The sequence below is a fragment of the Centroberyx gerrardi genome, chromosome 12 (genome assembly GCF_048128805.1).
Source record: "Centroberyx gerrardi isolate f3 chromosome 12, fCenGer3.hap1.cur.20231027, whole genome shotgun sequence".
Taxonomy (NCBI): Eukaryota; Metazoa; Chordata; class Actinopteri; order Beryciformes; family Berycidae; genus Centroberyx; species Centroberyx gerrardi.
In genome coordinates this window covers 29,179,571-29,196,774 of record NC_136008.1, presented here as the reverse complement: position 1 = coordinate 29,196,774, position 17,204 = coordinate 29,179,571, and the positions used below count along the sequence as shown (strand labels likewise).

The window sequence follows — 17,204 nt, the reverse complement described above, 5'->3', positions numbered from 1 at the left end:
TTTTCTTGGTGAAATCTACAACTATATGTGGAAGACCCAGTAGAACCAATCACAGTGAGAGCAATCACTCCATAAAAAGGCTCATGGAGGACAGTTGTGCACTCCTGGTCAAAGGTTGCTACACTAACACATGGTCCCCTGGTAAGCCAAACAAGCCCTATGTTCTTAAATGTGTGACTTTAGTGTTGAGGTAATGTAGGGGTGAGGTATTGTATTTTTAGCTTGAATTATGTCTTGTTATAGATTGGTTTAACAGCTTTGGCAGGATTGGTAGGTCTTGTGACACAAGGTATGAGTTTAATCATAGTTATTCATCTGTTTACCTTATTAGTTTTCATTGTGTCCAGGCTGAACTGCAGTTGCTCTGTTTTATTTACGGACAGGGCACTGATTACTGTTTACTTTTTGTTCATTTTATCATTGTTTTATGGATAGGGTTTTAGGGTTTTAATCTACCTGTATGCTTTAATCTACCTCTATGCTCAAGGCGTGCACTGGGCAGCTTGCAGGAGTGTTCCAGCACCTCTTCAACCTCTCTCTGAGGCTGAAGAAGGTGCCCCAGCTGTGGAAGACCTTCTGCATTGTCCCGGTGCCCAAGAAAGGACGTCCCAATGCTCTCAATGACTACAGGCCAGTCGCTCTGACCTCACGTCATGAAGACCTTTGAGAGACTGGTTCTGCAGCACCTCAGGCCCCTGGTGGTCGGCTACCTGGACCCCCTGCAGTTCGCTTACCAGGCCCACATTGGAGTGGAGGATGCCATCATCTACCTGCTCCAAAGGGCTTACTCGCACCTGGAGAGGCCAGGGGGCGCTGTGAGAATCATGTTCTCTGACTTCTCCAGTGCCTTCAACACCATCCGGCCCCTCCTGCTGGCAGAGAAGCTCTCAGAGATGCAGGTAGACCACAACCTCGTGGACTGGATTACGGACTACCTCACCGGCAGGCAGCACAACGTCTGGCTGCAGGGCAGCCTGTCAGACGTGGTGGTGGGCAACACCGGTGCACCCCAAGGAACCGTACCGTCACCATTTCTTTTCACCCTCTACACCTCGGACTTCCGCTTCAACTCTGGATCTTGCCACCTACAGAAGTTCTCTGACGACTCCTCCATTGTCGGCTGCATCACGGAGGACAATGAGGAGGAATACAGAGAGCTGGTAGAGAGCTTTGTAGGTTGGTGCGACAACAACCACCTCCAGCTCAACATCACGAAGACCAAGGAGCTGGTGGTGGACTTCAGAAGGAGTAGGAGGCCCCCAAACCCTGTCACCATCCAGGGGGAGGAGGTGGAGATGATGAACACAACACTGAGGCCCTCTACAGGAAAGGACAGAGCAGGCTGTATTTCCTGAGGAGACTCAGGTCCTTCAACGTGTGCAACAGGCTGCTGCAGATGTTCTACCAGTCTGCAGTAGCCAGCGCACTCTTCTTTGCTGTGGTGTGCTGGGGAGGCAGCATCAAGCCAGGGGAAGCCAACAGACTGAACAAGCTGGTGAAGAAGGCTGGCTCTGCATCTGCTGGTGGTATTTTGGCTGACGGCGCCTTGGAGGTAAAGTGTGTACTGGATGCTGGATGACTGGCTCCTTGACATGCAGAACTCTGTATGATGTCTGCCAGATCAGATCCCCCAGGATGGGCATGCCAAAATCATCACTGAGATGGACACCGTAGCAGCCTGTTGGATGAGTAGAATCAGTTTACTGAACCAGCAGCCATTTTGACAGCACCAACAGCAATATCCTCTTACCTGTTCGAGTGAGGCAAGTGGCTTCCTGTAGAAAAGTGACCAGTGTCCAATTTTAGTCAGAAAATGTCAGTTTTACAGTATGGCTGACTCTGAGGGCCTGTCACGATTTTTCTTAAATCACTTGGGCCTAAATGTTTGTGTGTAGTGAAAGTACAGCTCTGCAGGAGTGTTTTGACATAGAACTTGTGCAGTTACAATGAAAGGTGAACTTTACAGTGTCCAATTTAGTCTATATTCTGCACAGTGTAATATATGCAGTGTTTAGTTAAAAAAATGAAACATATTATGGCATTTTTCATTTCACGTATTGAATTTAACGTCTACATACAAAGTAATTGGTTTAAAACAGTATTTAGTATCTGTTTAAAATCTCGTGCTTTTATTTTGAAGGCTAAACACCCAAACCCAAAGTCTTATAGAGAGCCTAAGTCCCTCCTCTTCCGGTGGACCACCATGGGACCTTATTTCGGAAAAAATATGTACGGTAGTCAACGGCGAGAGACAAATAATTGTTTGATCCCCTTCGAATTGTGCCATGATTTACACATAGTGTTTTGTCAATTTAAAAGATAATTTTGCAAGTCAAGAAAGTCGCAGTTTGTCGTAAAACTGTTGAAGTATAAGACTGTGAAAATATGTAATTAGAAAGAGTACACACCCAAAAGTCGTGTAAGTGACGTCATAACTTTCTCTCTCCACAAGCTACCCAGAGTCGCTGAAGCTAAGTCCCTCTCAGATAGCAGGAGTATTATACACAACCTGGAAGGTAGACAGTAAGAATGGATTTAAACTGGTTTAGGATAGTTTTAGTACAGTGGGGGCTAACGTTAACGAGATGCCTGTGTGTTTCCTATGTTTCGTTCCAACACCATGTTGGTGTTGGTGACGTATATTGTGCGAGATGAGAGATGTAGTTCATTGAGCGGTTTCACACAAAACTAAACGTTACTTTACTGTTTTACGACAAACTGCGACTTTCTTGACTTGCAAAATTATCTTTTAAATTGACAAAACATCATATGTGTAAGTCATGGCACAATTCAAACAGGATCAAACAATTATTTGTCTCTCGCCGTTGACTACCGTACATATTTTTTCTGAAATAAGGTCCCATGGGGGACAGCGGAAGGGGAGGGACTTAGGCTCTCTATTTCGGGAATATCGAGCTAACGTAATGCATCTTAAAGCTGCGTTCTGAATGGTTCACTATTCCCAATGTACATTAAACATCATTGCTTTAAAAAAATTTGTCGTTTATTCGTGTGACACAGCTGGACGCAGGCAGCATCTCAGTAATAAACCAGGCATCATGACAGCAGGTTGAAATGTACTCGGGTAGTATCGATTTAGGAAGTTTTGAACATTAAATTACAAAGAAATTGTTGAAATTCTAATCCATGTGCAAGTGTGGTATTGTTAACTAAGGTGCTGTCTGGTAGCAAGCTGTTTTGCTTTGGCAAACAATATGCTTGTGAGCTAATGGTAGCTAGCGACTAGCATGACTGTTTATTCTTTGGTGAGACACGATTGCATTGCATTGTGGTATACAGGAGAAATTGTCTGTTAACTAGAACTTGCAGTGCATTGTGTGTATTTTATAGTGGACTATTTAGTGAATCAAATTAACTGTTGAAAATTTGGTTTATATAGTGCAGTATTTCTGTAATAGGGAATGCTTTCGAACAGAGCTGTATCAAGCTGTTTGGTTTCCTGTTGCTTTGAGTGTCCGGCAGTTCCCGCAACATCAGCCGGGTTACAAAAGCAAGCTGATTGGCCAAAAAACTATGCGTCAGATGAACGATAACCATGGATGGACAGAACAGGGGGAGGAACTCTGGGCGGCTGTGTTTCATCGTCCAAATTTGAGGAGAGCGATTTGGATGATTTGGTAACAAAAAATAACTAGGCAAATGCAGATCCTTTGGCTCTGGGCAAATGGAACTTCAGGACTTACACAGAGATATTTTTTGCTAGTACTGTGATGGGAATCAATCCCTTGAAAAAAACAGTGAATTTTATTGTTATTACTGCCAAATATTTCACCCATAAACAAAACTTTGAGAAGAATAAAGGCCTGCCTAAAATGAATGTATTCTTGATTGTACTGGTATATCTTATGAACTCTTTAATACTTATTAATAGTCTTTTACAGAGCTTTACCCCTGATTATATCTTGTTGAATACATTTGGAAAACCTCATAATTTTATTGGGGAAATATCATCTAAATTTAATCTAAACCATATTTTAAGGTACTTTTATTAGAATATTTATCTTCGACAGAGTCTCGTGTGTAAATAAGAAATCTTTGTCTAATGTTAAAGCAATATTCCACTTAGATTTAACATGGGGGGTATTCAGCACTTGACCACCATGAAAACCAGAATATAAATTAATCACCAAGATTGGATGCAGCTGGACGAATTCGTAGCATTCGGATTTTTACTTCCCATTAATTTGAATGAGGCCACGAAAATAGCCTGAAAACTGACATTTAAACACATTTGTGAACAGATTCAACAACAGATCATATATATCATATAGAGCATAATTTCGTCAAATAGATCGAAGGATAATGAATCTGTTAACAAACATGTTAAATGTCAGTTTTCAGGCTACTTTCGTTGCCGCACTTTTCGTCAAAACCTTCAAAAATAAAACTCTTATCGGAGAACTTGTGAGCTTAATGTTAATTGAATGAAGGTTGTTAGTGACTGGAACATTGTCTATTCAATCTAGCCCACTAAAGCATGATCTCTCTTTTTTACTCCTAAAACTGTCACACTGAATCCATTTTGGGTTAAATTTGTCATTTGGCCAAGAAGAAAATCTAAAACATATTATACACAGTGTATACAGTAGCCTGGTGGTATCAACTGCTAGTTAAAACCTGAACCTGACTGAATATGATGGCTCCATTTTTGAAGTAACTTGTCAGATTTTCTCCATTTGGTGGCAGTATTGAACTGAGAATCTGTCTGCTCCCTCCCTAGTCTATTCCCTCAGTCCGTCACTAGAGATCAGTAGTAATCTAATAAACTCTGTCCTGCCTGCCTTTCTCTCTCTTTCAGAGGTCAGGACGGATCCATATAAACTCTGTTTTCACCTTCCTCCCTAGCTCTCTGTCCCTCATGACCTCTCACACACTCCTCTGCTCACACTTTGTCAAGGATACAAGGAGGAAAAAGAGACATAGGCTACTGTCATTTTTGCAGACCTGTCCTGGATATTACCTTTTTCCAATTTATGTGCCGTAATTTAAATGCATGGGCCCCATCAACCATTATAATCCTCTGTCATACACATAGAACACTGGTTACACTTTACTGGAAGTAGAGCTCATAAAGCAATATCAGGCGTCATAAATGCATTATAAGCATGTTGCAAGTTCATGACAATTATTATAATCAGAATATGATATAATAAACACTGTGTAAAAAAAGTGAGGGAGTTGAATAGGGGGCAACTGTACAGGAGATGATATGATATTAAAGGCGCATTAAATACAAATTTTCCTTTTAATTTGCTTGAGTTACTAGTATTACTACTACTATTTTGTGAGTTAAGTAATACCACATCCCCAGCGCATAAATGGGCCGGTCTGTCAAAATTCAAGAAATTTTGAGGATTATATACATAATACATGCCGAATTTACCAGAACACCCTAACGGTTAGTAATAAAGTGTCAAATTATATTTTCCAATGTGTGTTTTTTGCCAATAAGTAAGGCAAAAACAAATTGCCAGATTTTTTAATGGACCTTGGCGTGGTATGAGTAGGGTGACCAAATTTTCAAAACCCCAAACCGGGACCCTTAAGTGTACCGCACGTTCATGCACGCGCACATGTATGCGCTTATGCACGCACTATTAATATGATCTTTTATGTCGGTATTTCCACCGTGCGCGACCGAAAATGTACTCTTGCAGTGTGTGCAGAACGCAGCATTTTCGTTGCCGGCTTGCCACAGCTACGTGCAGACTTCCGGGGATGCGCGCGCCACAACTCCGCGCAGACTTGCCAAAAAGGCGTATGAACAGCGTATAAACAGCGTAAATTTGTGAAAATGGAAAAATGAGCTCCGTCAGTCCCTGCCTATGCCAATGCTCAATGGCCATGTGCAGTTTCAGATTGATTGGCCAACCCGTTGAGGAGCAAAATGGATGCGGACGGACAGAGATTTCCTCATTTATAGTAGGATTGTGGTGAAAACCAGGACATTTTAGTGTTTTACAGATATTTGTCGGGACTCGGGACACCCATCTTGAAACCGGGACAATCCCGGACAAACCGGGATGTCTGGTCACCGTAGGTATGAGGCCTTCAAACAACAACAAAAAGCCTCGGCCAGCTCCATTCCATTCGGGAACCTCTGCTGATATTTACTACTCATTCAGTGAAGCAGAAATATTACACATAACGCACTATAAGTATCCAAATTGCAAAATTACAGTGTTAAACCAAATTAAACAGTTTTAAAAAATATTGCACTGCCCCTTTACAATAATAACTTGTCATGTGGCTCAGAAACTGGTTGGACTTTAAGCTTCCAAGGAAAGGGAGCGAAGACGTCCATGGGCAAAAATTTTAAAGCATAGCTCCAGGCATTTCGACCTGAACCCTAGTTTCCCATCATTTTCCATCATACTAATCAAACTCTACTTAGGTACAGCTTGCTTGCCTGGGTGCGGCTCTGCAATACATTGTATGGGTCAATAGATACTCAGAAAACTCAACCCCAAAAGTGGCATGAAACTGCAAGTCCTAAAACTTTGGCGATGCTCCTGGCGACTTGTCCACATGCGTAAAGAGGTAGTTAAAATGTTCAGCAAGCCAGCAAAAAGGAAGTGGACAATTAATTATTACATCAAGAAATGTAAGTTGACTTATATTGCATTTGGTTTGATAGCTATGTCATGTTTTAAAATTGATTAGCCTAGCTTGTCCACAGTCACCTAGCTACAGCTACCTAAAAGCTAGCTGCAACTAACTGTAACCCATAAAAGTCTGCCATTATTAGCGTACTGCAGCTAGCTACAGTTAGCTTGGCTTGATACAGTTTGCTGGTTGACAGTCATGGTATTTATTAGGGATACTTTTATCAATTTCTATATACTAAATTTTACCACTTCTTTGCTAATTTTCCTGCACTGTTAGGAGCAGGGAGCAGCAGCTAATTATAAGCAGCTAATTAGGAGTAACTGGCTAGATAGCATTGAACATTTTATATTCTGCTTGATTTAGCTTGTTGAAGGTAGGCTTTATACAATTGGCCGGTTGACAATCATGGCATTCGTTACTTTTTTAGGGATGCTCTTCTCAACTTTTTAAAAATGTTCACTTTTTTCTGTATGTAGAAATGACCTGAACGTGATCTGTCTTTCACAATTTATAATCATCATTCAGCATAAAAATGTGGCATTGCTTTGGCTGTTCTCTGCAGAGCCCCCCAGGGGTCACCTGGTAAGAAGAAAATAATTGATGTGGAAATCCATACGGGCACCAATTGGTAAACCGCGCACGGCTCCATGCGCACGGAATAGTAAACTGTGCGCATGGATTAGTAAACCGTGCCCTCGAATTAGTGCGCACGGAGTCCTAAACCATGCCCGCGGATTAGTAGACCGTGCACACGGTTCCTATATTGATAACGTCAATCAGTCAGGAACATTTCAGGCTCAGAATGTTTTTTTGCTTTAAGCCCTGGTTAATAGGAGCAGCAGGGAGCAGCCTGTCAGAATAGGCCTACATGTTATGTCAAACAGGCCTATAGTATCTCGTTAATTATTTCAATCTTGTTGTAGGATCAATGGTAAGATAAATACCAATTTCTCCACTGACGGTAGCCTCAATAGACCAGAATGCTATGCAACCACAAAACATGTTGTGGTTTGGGTAAGTGGTGTGGCTGTGATCATATAAAAAAAAAAAAAAAAAACAATCTTCACCAATTAGTTGGCGAGCTAACTATATGCCCATACAGTGCATTCACCTTTGAATGAAAACAAGTTCACGCCTCTTCTCTGGGAGTTATTGAATGGCATTTTAGGAAATGTAGGAAATCACTAACTGACGTTGAACTAGATGAGGCAGATTGAGGGAAAGTGTGTACACAAAAAAGTTAATTACAGCACTTCATCACAAAACTCCTGGAATGCACTGAACATCACAGCTTGATGATGTATAACAGTGTAAGAGGATATGAGGGGGGATTTTCCCTTTAACTTACTGTTGTACAACTTCCAATATACCAGCCTGTTCTTTTATACTCAGTTCAGTGATCATAATATCAACTCTATCATTTACATCACTGAAATGCTTATGTACACGTTGCACAATACATGACATGGTATTACCCTGATTTGCCATTTTGTTGTCGCTACTAAAACTACTCCACCACTGATCCTTTGTTATAGTGAGGCTCAATTACAGTCATTGTATGTTGGCCGTCGAATGAATATTCACATTAAATGTATTTCCTACAGTCAGAACCCCATGTTTGGGGCACCCTGGTGACTCAGTGGCCCTCAGGTACAGGCCATGCACTTACCACATGTGTGTTCGCTTCAGCAATGAATATAATATTTGACAAACTTTGACTGAATTCAGTTGAAACTCATTAAAGTATCATAGTGAAACGCATAGACTGATTGACATTGACAGCTGCACCACCACCAGTCAGCGGGCACACTTTGCTCTCCTGTAGCTTATAAGAGGGACTAGCTCGCAGAAGTGAGAATGAAACTTGAGATTTTGTGATCCTCCATTAAAACAGAATTGCTAATTGCCTCTTTAAAAATACCAATTTCCATCTTTAATTGACTGACTTTAATAGCTGCCATAAAACGTCAACACAAGTCCAATTTTTACACATTCTGACCCTTCCTTAAAACATCACAAAAGTAGCCCTTGAATATGAGCAATACTCATGGCATCCTAAGAATCTTGATACAAGTAACTTCATGCCGAGGTTAATGTAACATATCTATTAAAAGTAGTCAGGCGGCTCACTTTTCCCTCTAATCTGTGCTTTGATTGTAATATTGACTGCTGTAGCGCATATTGTCATGTTCTCTATGGTTCCTAGATTTACATGCAAATGGTTGCATGAAATAGGACCCATTGTGATTCAAATAGATGTGGTTTACGGACTTGGACATGATCTTCAGCATTTCAATAAGGTTATAATGGTGGTGGTATTTGACCCATTTAATAATGCAGATATGAATAAAGCCACACATCTCCCTGACATCCCCATGTTGAAGTGGAGTCGATATGACGATAACAGCACAATGACACACAACCTGTCTCTTCCTAGAAGCAATCAAAGATGTATTCCCCCCCCGGCTCCATCCTCAGCCATGCCATTTCTGCTGTATTAAAACCCAAATGAATAAAGAGAGGGGAGGAATGGGGATATAACAGTCAGGAATTAGGTAAAGCAAACAGGGGGAAGAGCCAGCCGCGCTCATCACTTTCCCCGGTCAGCTAAACGAATGCCTAATGCATTCTAATCTCGCATTCCAAGAACCATCAGTGTGCTATCCGACCCTTTCGCACCACAATAACTGCTTGACTGATTAGGACGGGAATGCTGGTTAGCACGCTCCCTTCTTCTTGTGCATCTCTGATGTAAATGCACCCATTCCCTGCCTAATGAAGGCTTTGTCCTCTCCTGTCACATTGACATTGGGATCACCATCTCCACTGTGAAAACTGGACAGCCGTATCCTTATCCTCCCACCCACAAGCTCCTTCTTCTGATTCATATTCATGTGTAGACGGTTGGTTCTCCAGAAAAGTGGGTTATGAGGATGCACTTCCATCAAAGATAATTGGAGTGACCTTCAGTAAGATGCTAAGTGCATCTTCTGCAGCATTGAACTTCCTGTTTTTGACTTAGGGAATTAAAATCCACAGTGCATGTATTATGTTTGACCAACCTCTGCAGTTTGGTAGATTACTTGCTCTGCTCCAGATACCCTTGGCCATAGCACATTGGATTAATTTGATGGCTTTGGGTTGGATCCCCAGGTTGGCCAGTTATAGGGATAGATTTGCCTGTGAGGGACGTGAGAGAAACGCTCCGCACATGTTACCTCTTGAACTTTGAACTTTTCAATTTGCTGAAACAGGGAGAGGAGAAAGATGATTCAATCTTTACATCCTGCCACATCGGAAAGGACACCTGAATATCTTGCATGTAAACAATCGAGCCTGGTCTCATGGAGTTTTGTGAAATTAGTATGATGTCTTAGAATGCAAATTACATGCTCCATGCATGAAAAGTGAGAGAAATATGTTTCTCCACGATGAAAGGATTACATGGAGGAGACACGACTAGAAACAGTAGTTTGACATTGAAATAGTGCGGTTAAAGCCGCAGTCAGACTTTGCACCAACCTGTGCAAACGTGCTTCATTCACTCTTTTATTCACCTTCATTGACAACCATGCAAAGGAAATTTAAAAAATCATTTCGGTTTGCTCAGCAATTTTACCCCTTTGCGTTCACGCAGAGTTTACGTAAGGTGAGTTCTGACCTGAATCCATGGCCAACCAGTAGGAATGCTACTTTGGGCATGTTGACCTCTGAAAGAAAACCCACATGGAGGAGTCTTTAATTGTGGCAGTCTCATCCAAATTTATGCAATACTGCTCTAGCAAAGACGCAAAGAAGAGATGCAGCATGGCCTCAGTCAGCCGTGAGGCAGGACTAGATGGTACATTCATGTGCATTGCTAGCTAACTAGCATGCTAGTAGCTATAGCTACTTAGCACCCTCTGCAAATTTTGAAATGCCCACCCTATCACACATGGCATCATATCAAAGATAATTCATTGAAAATCAGACCCGACCTGGGTTTAATTCCTAACTCATGCCAAGACGTTTTCTACTGTGAGTGAAGTTTTAATTTTCAGCGTAAGTTTTTTCCACGGCGCAGCTGAGGGCATCACGAGGCAAATTCAGGTCCGGCAGTCAGTCAGTCAGGTAACGCTTAGTGAGATGTCGCTTCGTGAGATGGCCTCTAGAGGGCATCTTTGAATTGAATACATGCACCGTGGGTCTGTACAGGATCTGTGCTTGTTCTTATTCAACCATGACTAAAACCTTACTCTAAGCTACTCTAACCAAATTGTTTTACCTAAACTTAAATCTAACCCTAACTCTAAAATTACCCTAACCTTGACCAAAGTTTTAGTTACCTAAACCTAACCCTAACGTTACCCTAACCTTCACCAAAGTTTTCATTACATAGGGTTAGGGTTAGCTAACCCTAACCCTTTTAACTTACCTAAATTTAACCGTTAGCTAACCTTTTGATGTGACAAATACGTAAAAATGGCATGTCCAATTCATGTTATTGTTACACAATCCTTTTTATTTGTGTCTACAACACAAAATTGTGAAATTGACTGTGCTGAACAATGGATACCTAGTAGATTGATGATGTGTTGATGGTGTGACCATACATGAATGGGAAGTGACAATCTGAAATCATAGCGATGTCAGAGAGTGACAGACAGTAATGAACAGGTAACAAATTCATCAATGAAAATGGGAATCTGAAGACATGACAGTATTACTGTATTTCAGGTATGCCTAGACCTTCGATTTCTGGCACACGTATCACCAATATTGAGAATCCTCAGCTTTCAGGTAAAGGATAAAATTAAGATTAATCTAACAGATGTGAGATAAATGGGTGGAAAAATTTGTCACACCAGAGAGCTAACAATCTGTCTAAACCTCATCTACTTTACGCTCATTCCAGTGAGCAGTGATTGATTAGTTCTGTCTGCACTGTTCGCTTTGACGGGAAACGCTCAAGCCCGGTGAATCCTCTCCATCACTTTCTCCTTGGGCAAAGCACATAATGTCTGCTGATAGCAGAGCAGATAGTTGTGGTGAAACTCAACACTTTGCTCCCCAGAGACAGATCTCCCCTGTGCTGCCTGTTAACGCCTTTGGGCTGAATGTTTGATATGACAGCTTACCTGATGGCCACTGACTGTGATGACTTAGCCTTGGATATCCTTGTGTACTGTCTGAGCCCTTATTATCATGTTGGGAGATCTTCCCGACGCTGTCACTCACAATTCCACATCTCCCCCCCTCGCAAATAAATCCATGACAAATCGGCCAAAGGTCTATTCAATTAAATCCGTACTAATCTGTGCTGTATGTCAAGAACTTCCCCTCATTTGTGCGTTTTCCAAGAAATTGCAATTTGGAATTTTATCAAAGGAAGATGAAATTCTCTCCCGCTGCCTCTCAACCATATCTAGATGAAGTGTTTGGGCAGACACCTGATAGTATTGGGGGAAGGAGAAAGCCTTATTTTCCTCCGTCTGCATTTAAAGCTCAGCGGAGCAAATACAAAACTCCAGTACTAATCTGCAAATACAGTGGATGCGTGGGTGTCCGTGTTTGTGCACGTGTGTGTTCTAGGTTTTAAGATGTATATACACATGTACGCTGCCCATGTCATATTTACTCTCCCAGTCATATGGAAGGTGTCTGGACTGCTGTTTGAGAATAGTATACCCCACTTAGCACTGTATTTATATTAAATATTAAATCCAATTTAAATACAAAATTACCATATAAAATATTAACCAGAGTGTAAATATTTAATGCGAGCCCTTTACCATAGGCCTGGTATTCATTACCATGCAGGGCTGGATTTTAATGGGCAATTTCTCTGGAGACCATGTGTGTGTTCACGCTTCTTTCGCACAAACCTGCAGCAGGGGGCGCTATCGCTCTGTTGTACTTGGGTAGGCCAATCCAAAAAAAAAAAAGAAGACATTTTATTTCCTCTTCCAAGTCACAAGTCAAAACATGTAGTGTTGAGGCAACACTTTAGTATTGAGAGTAACAAATAAGATAAATCATGTAATGAAACATAAAGCTCTGTGATGGCCTGGCAACCCAGAGGAGGTCCAGGGTGTTTCCCCTGCCTTCCCCCCAATGCATGCTGGGATAGGCACCAGCCCCCGTTGACCCCAAGATGAAAATGCGAGCAAAGAAAATGACTGAAAACCTCAATCAGAAACCTTCCCTATTCATTCATCTGTGTTAAAAAAATAAATAAAAAAGATGAAGGGACACAAGAATGAATCAACTCCATCCCAACTTTACCCAATAGGGGTCAGGCTTGCACTATCTGAAAAAGCCTTTGTAGGTATGATTGATTTTATGGTGGAGAGAGAGAAGTGCCTGACTCTTTCTGTTTGTTTCTCTCTATGATTGATCCCTGGAACACACAACACAGCACTGACCTGTCCACGCTCCTCTCACACCATGAAAAACAATGTTGTTGCCTACAGTCTCGCCGCGCTGCATGTGGATTCCCGTTAAACCCTCATTTTTGTCTTACACTACAGCACAAGGTATACTGTATATCCCTCTGCACAATCCACTGCCTTTTGTCTTTTTCCATCATCTCAACAACACACGGATGCTACCTGAAACTCTTCCATTGTGCCTGGAAATGCACCACTTCTTTCTCGCTTCATCCCAGTGCCCCAACAAATATGCAAGAAGTGTTTAGTGCATGTTGCTCATTTTCCCCCATCTATCCCGCAATGGTGATATAGGTGGGGGGAAATACAGGAGAAGAAGAGGCTCGATGAACTTAGAGAAAGAAGTCAGTTAAAGAAATTAGCTTTACAGAGTGCGGGGAGGGAGGCGGAGGGTTAGAGATGCATGGGCACGCCGCTCCTCTGAGGCAGGGAAAGGAGGAACATTAATCATTGGGAGACATCTGTTCATTCTGCCGCTTTACAATTCTGTCAAAGAGCTCGGACTCCCCCCATCCACTCGGAGAAAACCTGTCCTCCGTTAAGCATGGACAGGCAGAGTGAAACATCAGAGCCAGTCTCCTCCAAGAGCCGCCGTCAGTTTGATTTGAATTCAAGCTCATTTAAGATGAACAAAAAAACAAAGGGGGAAACGGGAAAAGAGTGGAGTGTGCAAATCAATGCCGGTGTCTGTGCGAGGCTGTTGCACATGACTGTGCATGTGTCATATTTACATGTGCACACACACACACACACACACACACACACAGAGAGAGAGTATTTTGATGCTGCAACACAAAATTCCATGAAATGAGCATGAACTCAGATGTTGTGGACAAGAATAATGTGAAGATGTACATTCCTGTACCATGAAAGGATTATGGGACAATAACATGAATCGGACACCACATTTTCACCTGTTTGTCACATGAAAAGGTTAAAACTGTTCATTTTAAGCACCTAAAACAACTTTGGTTAGCATTAGGTTAAGGTTTTGGTCATGGTTCAATAAGAAAAACTCCAAGTAGAAATCTCCTTGTTACGAGTTGTGAATTGAACATAAATGTAAGGTAAATGTACAATATCTGCCCATCTGCAGATGGGCAGACCCTTACTTTCCACTGTGCTATTTCAATGTCAAACTCTCCTGTTTTTCTAGTCATGTCTCTTTCATGTAATCTTTTCCTGGTGGGGAAATGTATTTCTCTCACTTTCGGTGCACAGAGCACGCTATTTGCATTTTAAGACATCAAGCTCATTTCCCCAAAGTTTCACAAGACCAGGCTGTATCTTTCGGTCACACATAAACATGCATGTGCGCACGCGTCACATGCACACACCAAAACACACAGAGAGTATTTTGATGTTTTCACACATTTTGTATAGAGCGGAGGCCCTATAAATCTCTCTTATCGGGTGAGATTGGTCCTGCTTGTTCACGAGCCCTTTCAAAAGCACCGTAACATTTTCAGTGGGAGTATCAAATCAAATCTGAATTCAACCTGTGAGCGTGCCGCAGTCCAATTGGTGTCCTCCCGTTGGCAACAGAGGAGAGCAGAAGATGAATGAGGGCTTGCCATGGGTTTTGAGGACTGGAGGTATGAGGGCGCTTTGTCATCATAAGATTGAAAGCGAGTATTTCAAGAGTTTGTGCCTTTTTACCCTGGAAGGTGTGCGCTGCCTTGTTTCACAACTCATTAGAGCCAGTATTTTGATTGACTGCCTACTATTCAAGCTGATATTGGAGTTCAAACAAAATTCTCAAGCTTTATGAGGCTTTCATATTGAGAGTTTCTGTTTTTTTTGGTGGGCACTGTTTGATCCTGACAGTAAGAGAATAATATCTAAACCCCCCCGAGGACAGCAGCACCGGACAGCACACCTCAAGATCTCTCCCATGCAGTCATTAATTATGTTTATATCCTCTGCTATCCTCATTCATTTCAATAACGCTGCACGCTGTTTTTCTTCTTCTATCTGTGCAGAGAAAGCAGAGTCATTTTCTACCTAACTCTCTTTGCTCTGTCCCCTTTATTACTTTTCTTATCTCCCTGAGAAGTGAAGTATTCATTTCCTTTAGTCATGTTGAAAGTTGCCATTGTGATCAAATACTATTGAACATTAAATAGCTTTGAACATTGAACAGCTCAATACTGCTCAATACCGGCCACTCCCCTCCTATATATACACTATATGCAGCAGTATAATGGTGTATATCGTCTTTTACCCTTTCATACTGAAATGCACATAGCACAGGATATTGAAGGAGAAATTTGATAAAAATGTGTTTAACTTAACAATGGCTTTATTCCAGCGTATTAAGCTGTAACAACACAATGTACAAAACAATGTACAAAGTCTTAACATTCTGCTGTTATACCCCTGTACTGTAAATACAGAGATCTAATAGTACTACAATACTTTTCTACATTTTTGTAAAGTTTTGTGTTAGTTTCATTAGCCATATATGTTATGCATAAACACTGTAAATGAAACGAACTACATCCGCCGATGTCAGTTCAAAGCATCCTCTTTGAACGCCTGATTCTTTCAATAGTCAAATAACCTTTCTCCAAAGCGTTCACCATGCTCTTACAAGCAAGCAGACTGTTAATTAAACTTGCACAATCACATACAAGTTCCTAATTCAGATGCCAGGCCTGGAGTAAGGTCATCAAGGTGCTCCAGTGCGTTCTGTCCTTGGCTTTTTTGTCTACAAATAAGCAAACCGAATATATCAATCAAAAAATAACGTTTGAAATTTCAGCATGATTTGTTGAAGAGGCAAAAGGCTATAAAATGCGTCGCGGAAAGCTTTCGCATGCAAAGTACATCACATTTCCATGCAAATGAGGGCCGTCGGCTGCCGAAGAGAGACAAGCAGATTGGGGCCAATCATGTACGTCTCTTTTTCCTTGTAATGTGCAGAGATGTAGATCTCGCCGATGCCTTTGTTGTTGTGGTTGTATTTTACCAGCACCCTGTCCATATTAGTGAGCGGGTTGCTGTGGTTGTAGTACTTGCGCACTTCATACGGCAGGTCCCTCGCATGGGGAGAGTTAAGGTTTCCGATTGTATAGTAGCCGTATTGTTTTTTGTCCTTCAGCGGCGGGAGCAGAGGCCTGGGCCCTCGGTTCTGAAACCAGTGAAATCCGTACTCCCCTTTCGTGGGATGGCACAGAGCCAGCATGTTGTTGTCCACGCAGTTCTGGACGTACCACACCAGCAGCTTGAGGCCGTGGCGAGGCGGCGGGCGACCGAACCCGCTGTCCCGCAGCTCCTGGTCCGAGTCTAGGGTGCGCAGAGCCGAGGTCAGGACGACCGACAGCACCAGTATGAAACGGAACAACAGGTGCATCTCTCTATGAAAAGAAACCCATCATGGTATTAAACACTCAAATCCAACGTATCACTAGACTGTGACCACAGTGAATGCAAAACAATTATATCCTTTTCACAACCTACCTTGTAGTTGGTAATGTGAGCAAATGCGTTTGTATCAGCCCTCTTCAAACAAGCATGCAGGCTGCAGCTAGAGTCTGTATTTTTCTGCTGTGGATGAAAGCAGATGCTGGGTACTTGTAGTTGACTTCTCTATGTCTAGTGTGTGTAGGAACAAAACAGCATACTTGATCTTTTGACCAGAAGCAAAACTCTTTCTCATTCTCTATTTGAACTGAAAGAGGAAGTAGGGCGCTTGCTGCACAGCTGAGCTCTGCAGTTGGTCTGGTTTGTTTTAAAATTAGACAAGCTGAGTTTCGGCTTAGAATAATCACCGCTGTATACAATGCTGATAATAGCACAGTGATCATGATGTGCGTATGTATAGGCTGTATTATACTGACTATTATAGCCACTTTTGCATGCTTTTGTTTTGTTTTTTATGAGCATTGAAGCGCTATTTCATTTTTAGTCTCACAGGATGTCAAGGTTGTGGGCAAAAGTGGTGAAGAATTTAACTTCTCTTTTCACTCCCTGCGGTGAATAACATCTGTTGTCAAACAAGAGAATACAGCAGGACGGCATTCGCAATGGCATAATACAAGGAAAGGCAATTTGAAAATATGAAATAGGATTTTTGCCTGATAATTACACATTATTACTGTCATAATTGCTTTACTTTCAACATGTTGAAAGTGTTGATGTTGT

At 41.9% G+C, this 17,204-nt stretch overlaps 1 protein-coding gene across 1 annotated transcript; it reads right to left on the bottom strand.

Annotated features, from left to right (window-relative positions):
• Positions 1-15,429: 15,429 nt before the first annotated feature.
• Positions 15,430-16,679, bottom strand: LOC139913914 (uncharacterized). The gene is made up of 2 exons (XM_071902074.2): positions 16,521-16,679; positions 15,430-16,417 (listed from the first exon to the last, which is right to left on the bottom strand). The coding sequence occupies exon 2, from the start codon at positions 16,411-16,413 to the stop codon at positions 15,889-15,891; it is 525 nt and encodes a 174-aa protein (XP_071758175.1). The 5' UTR covers positions 16,414-16,417; positions 16,521-16,679; the 3' UTR covers positions 15,430-15,888.
• Between the last annotated feature and the right edge of the window lie 525 nt (positions 16,680-17,204).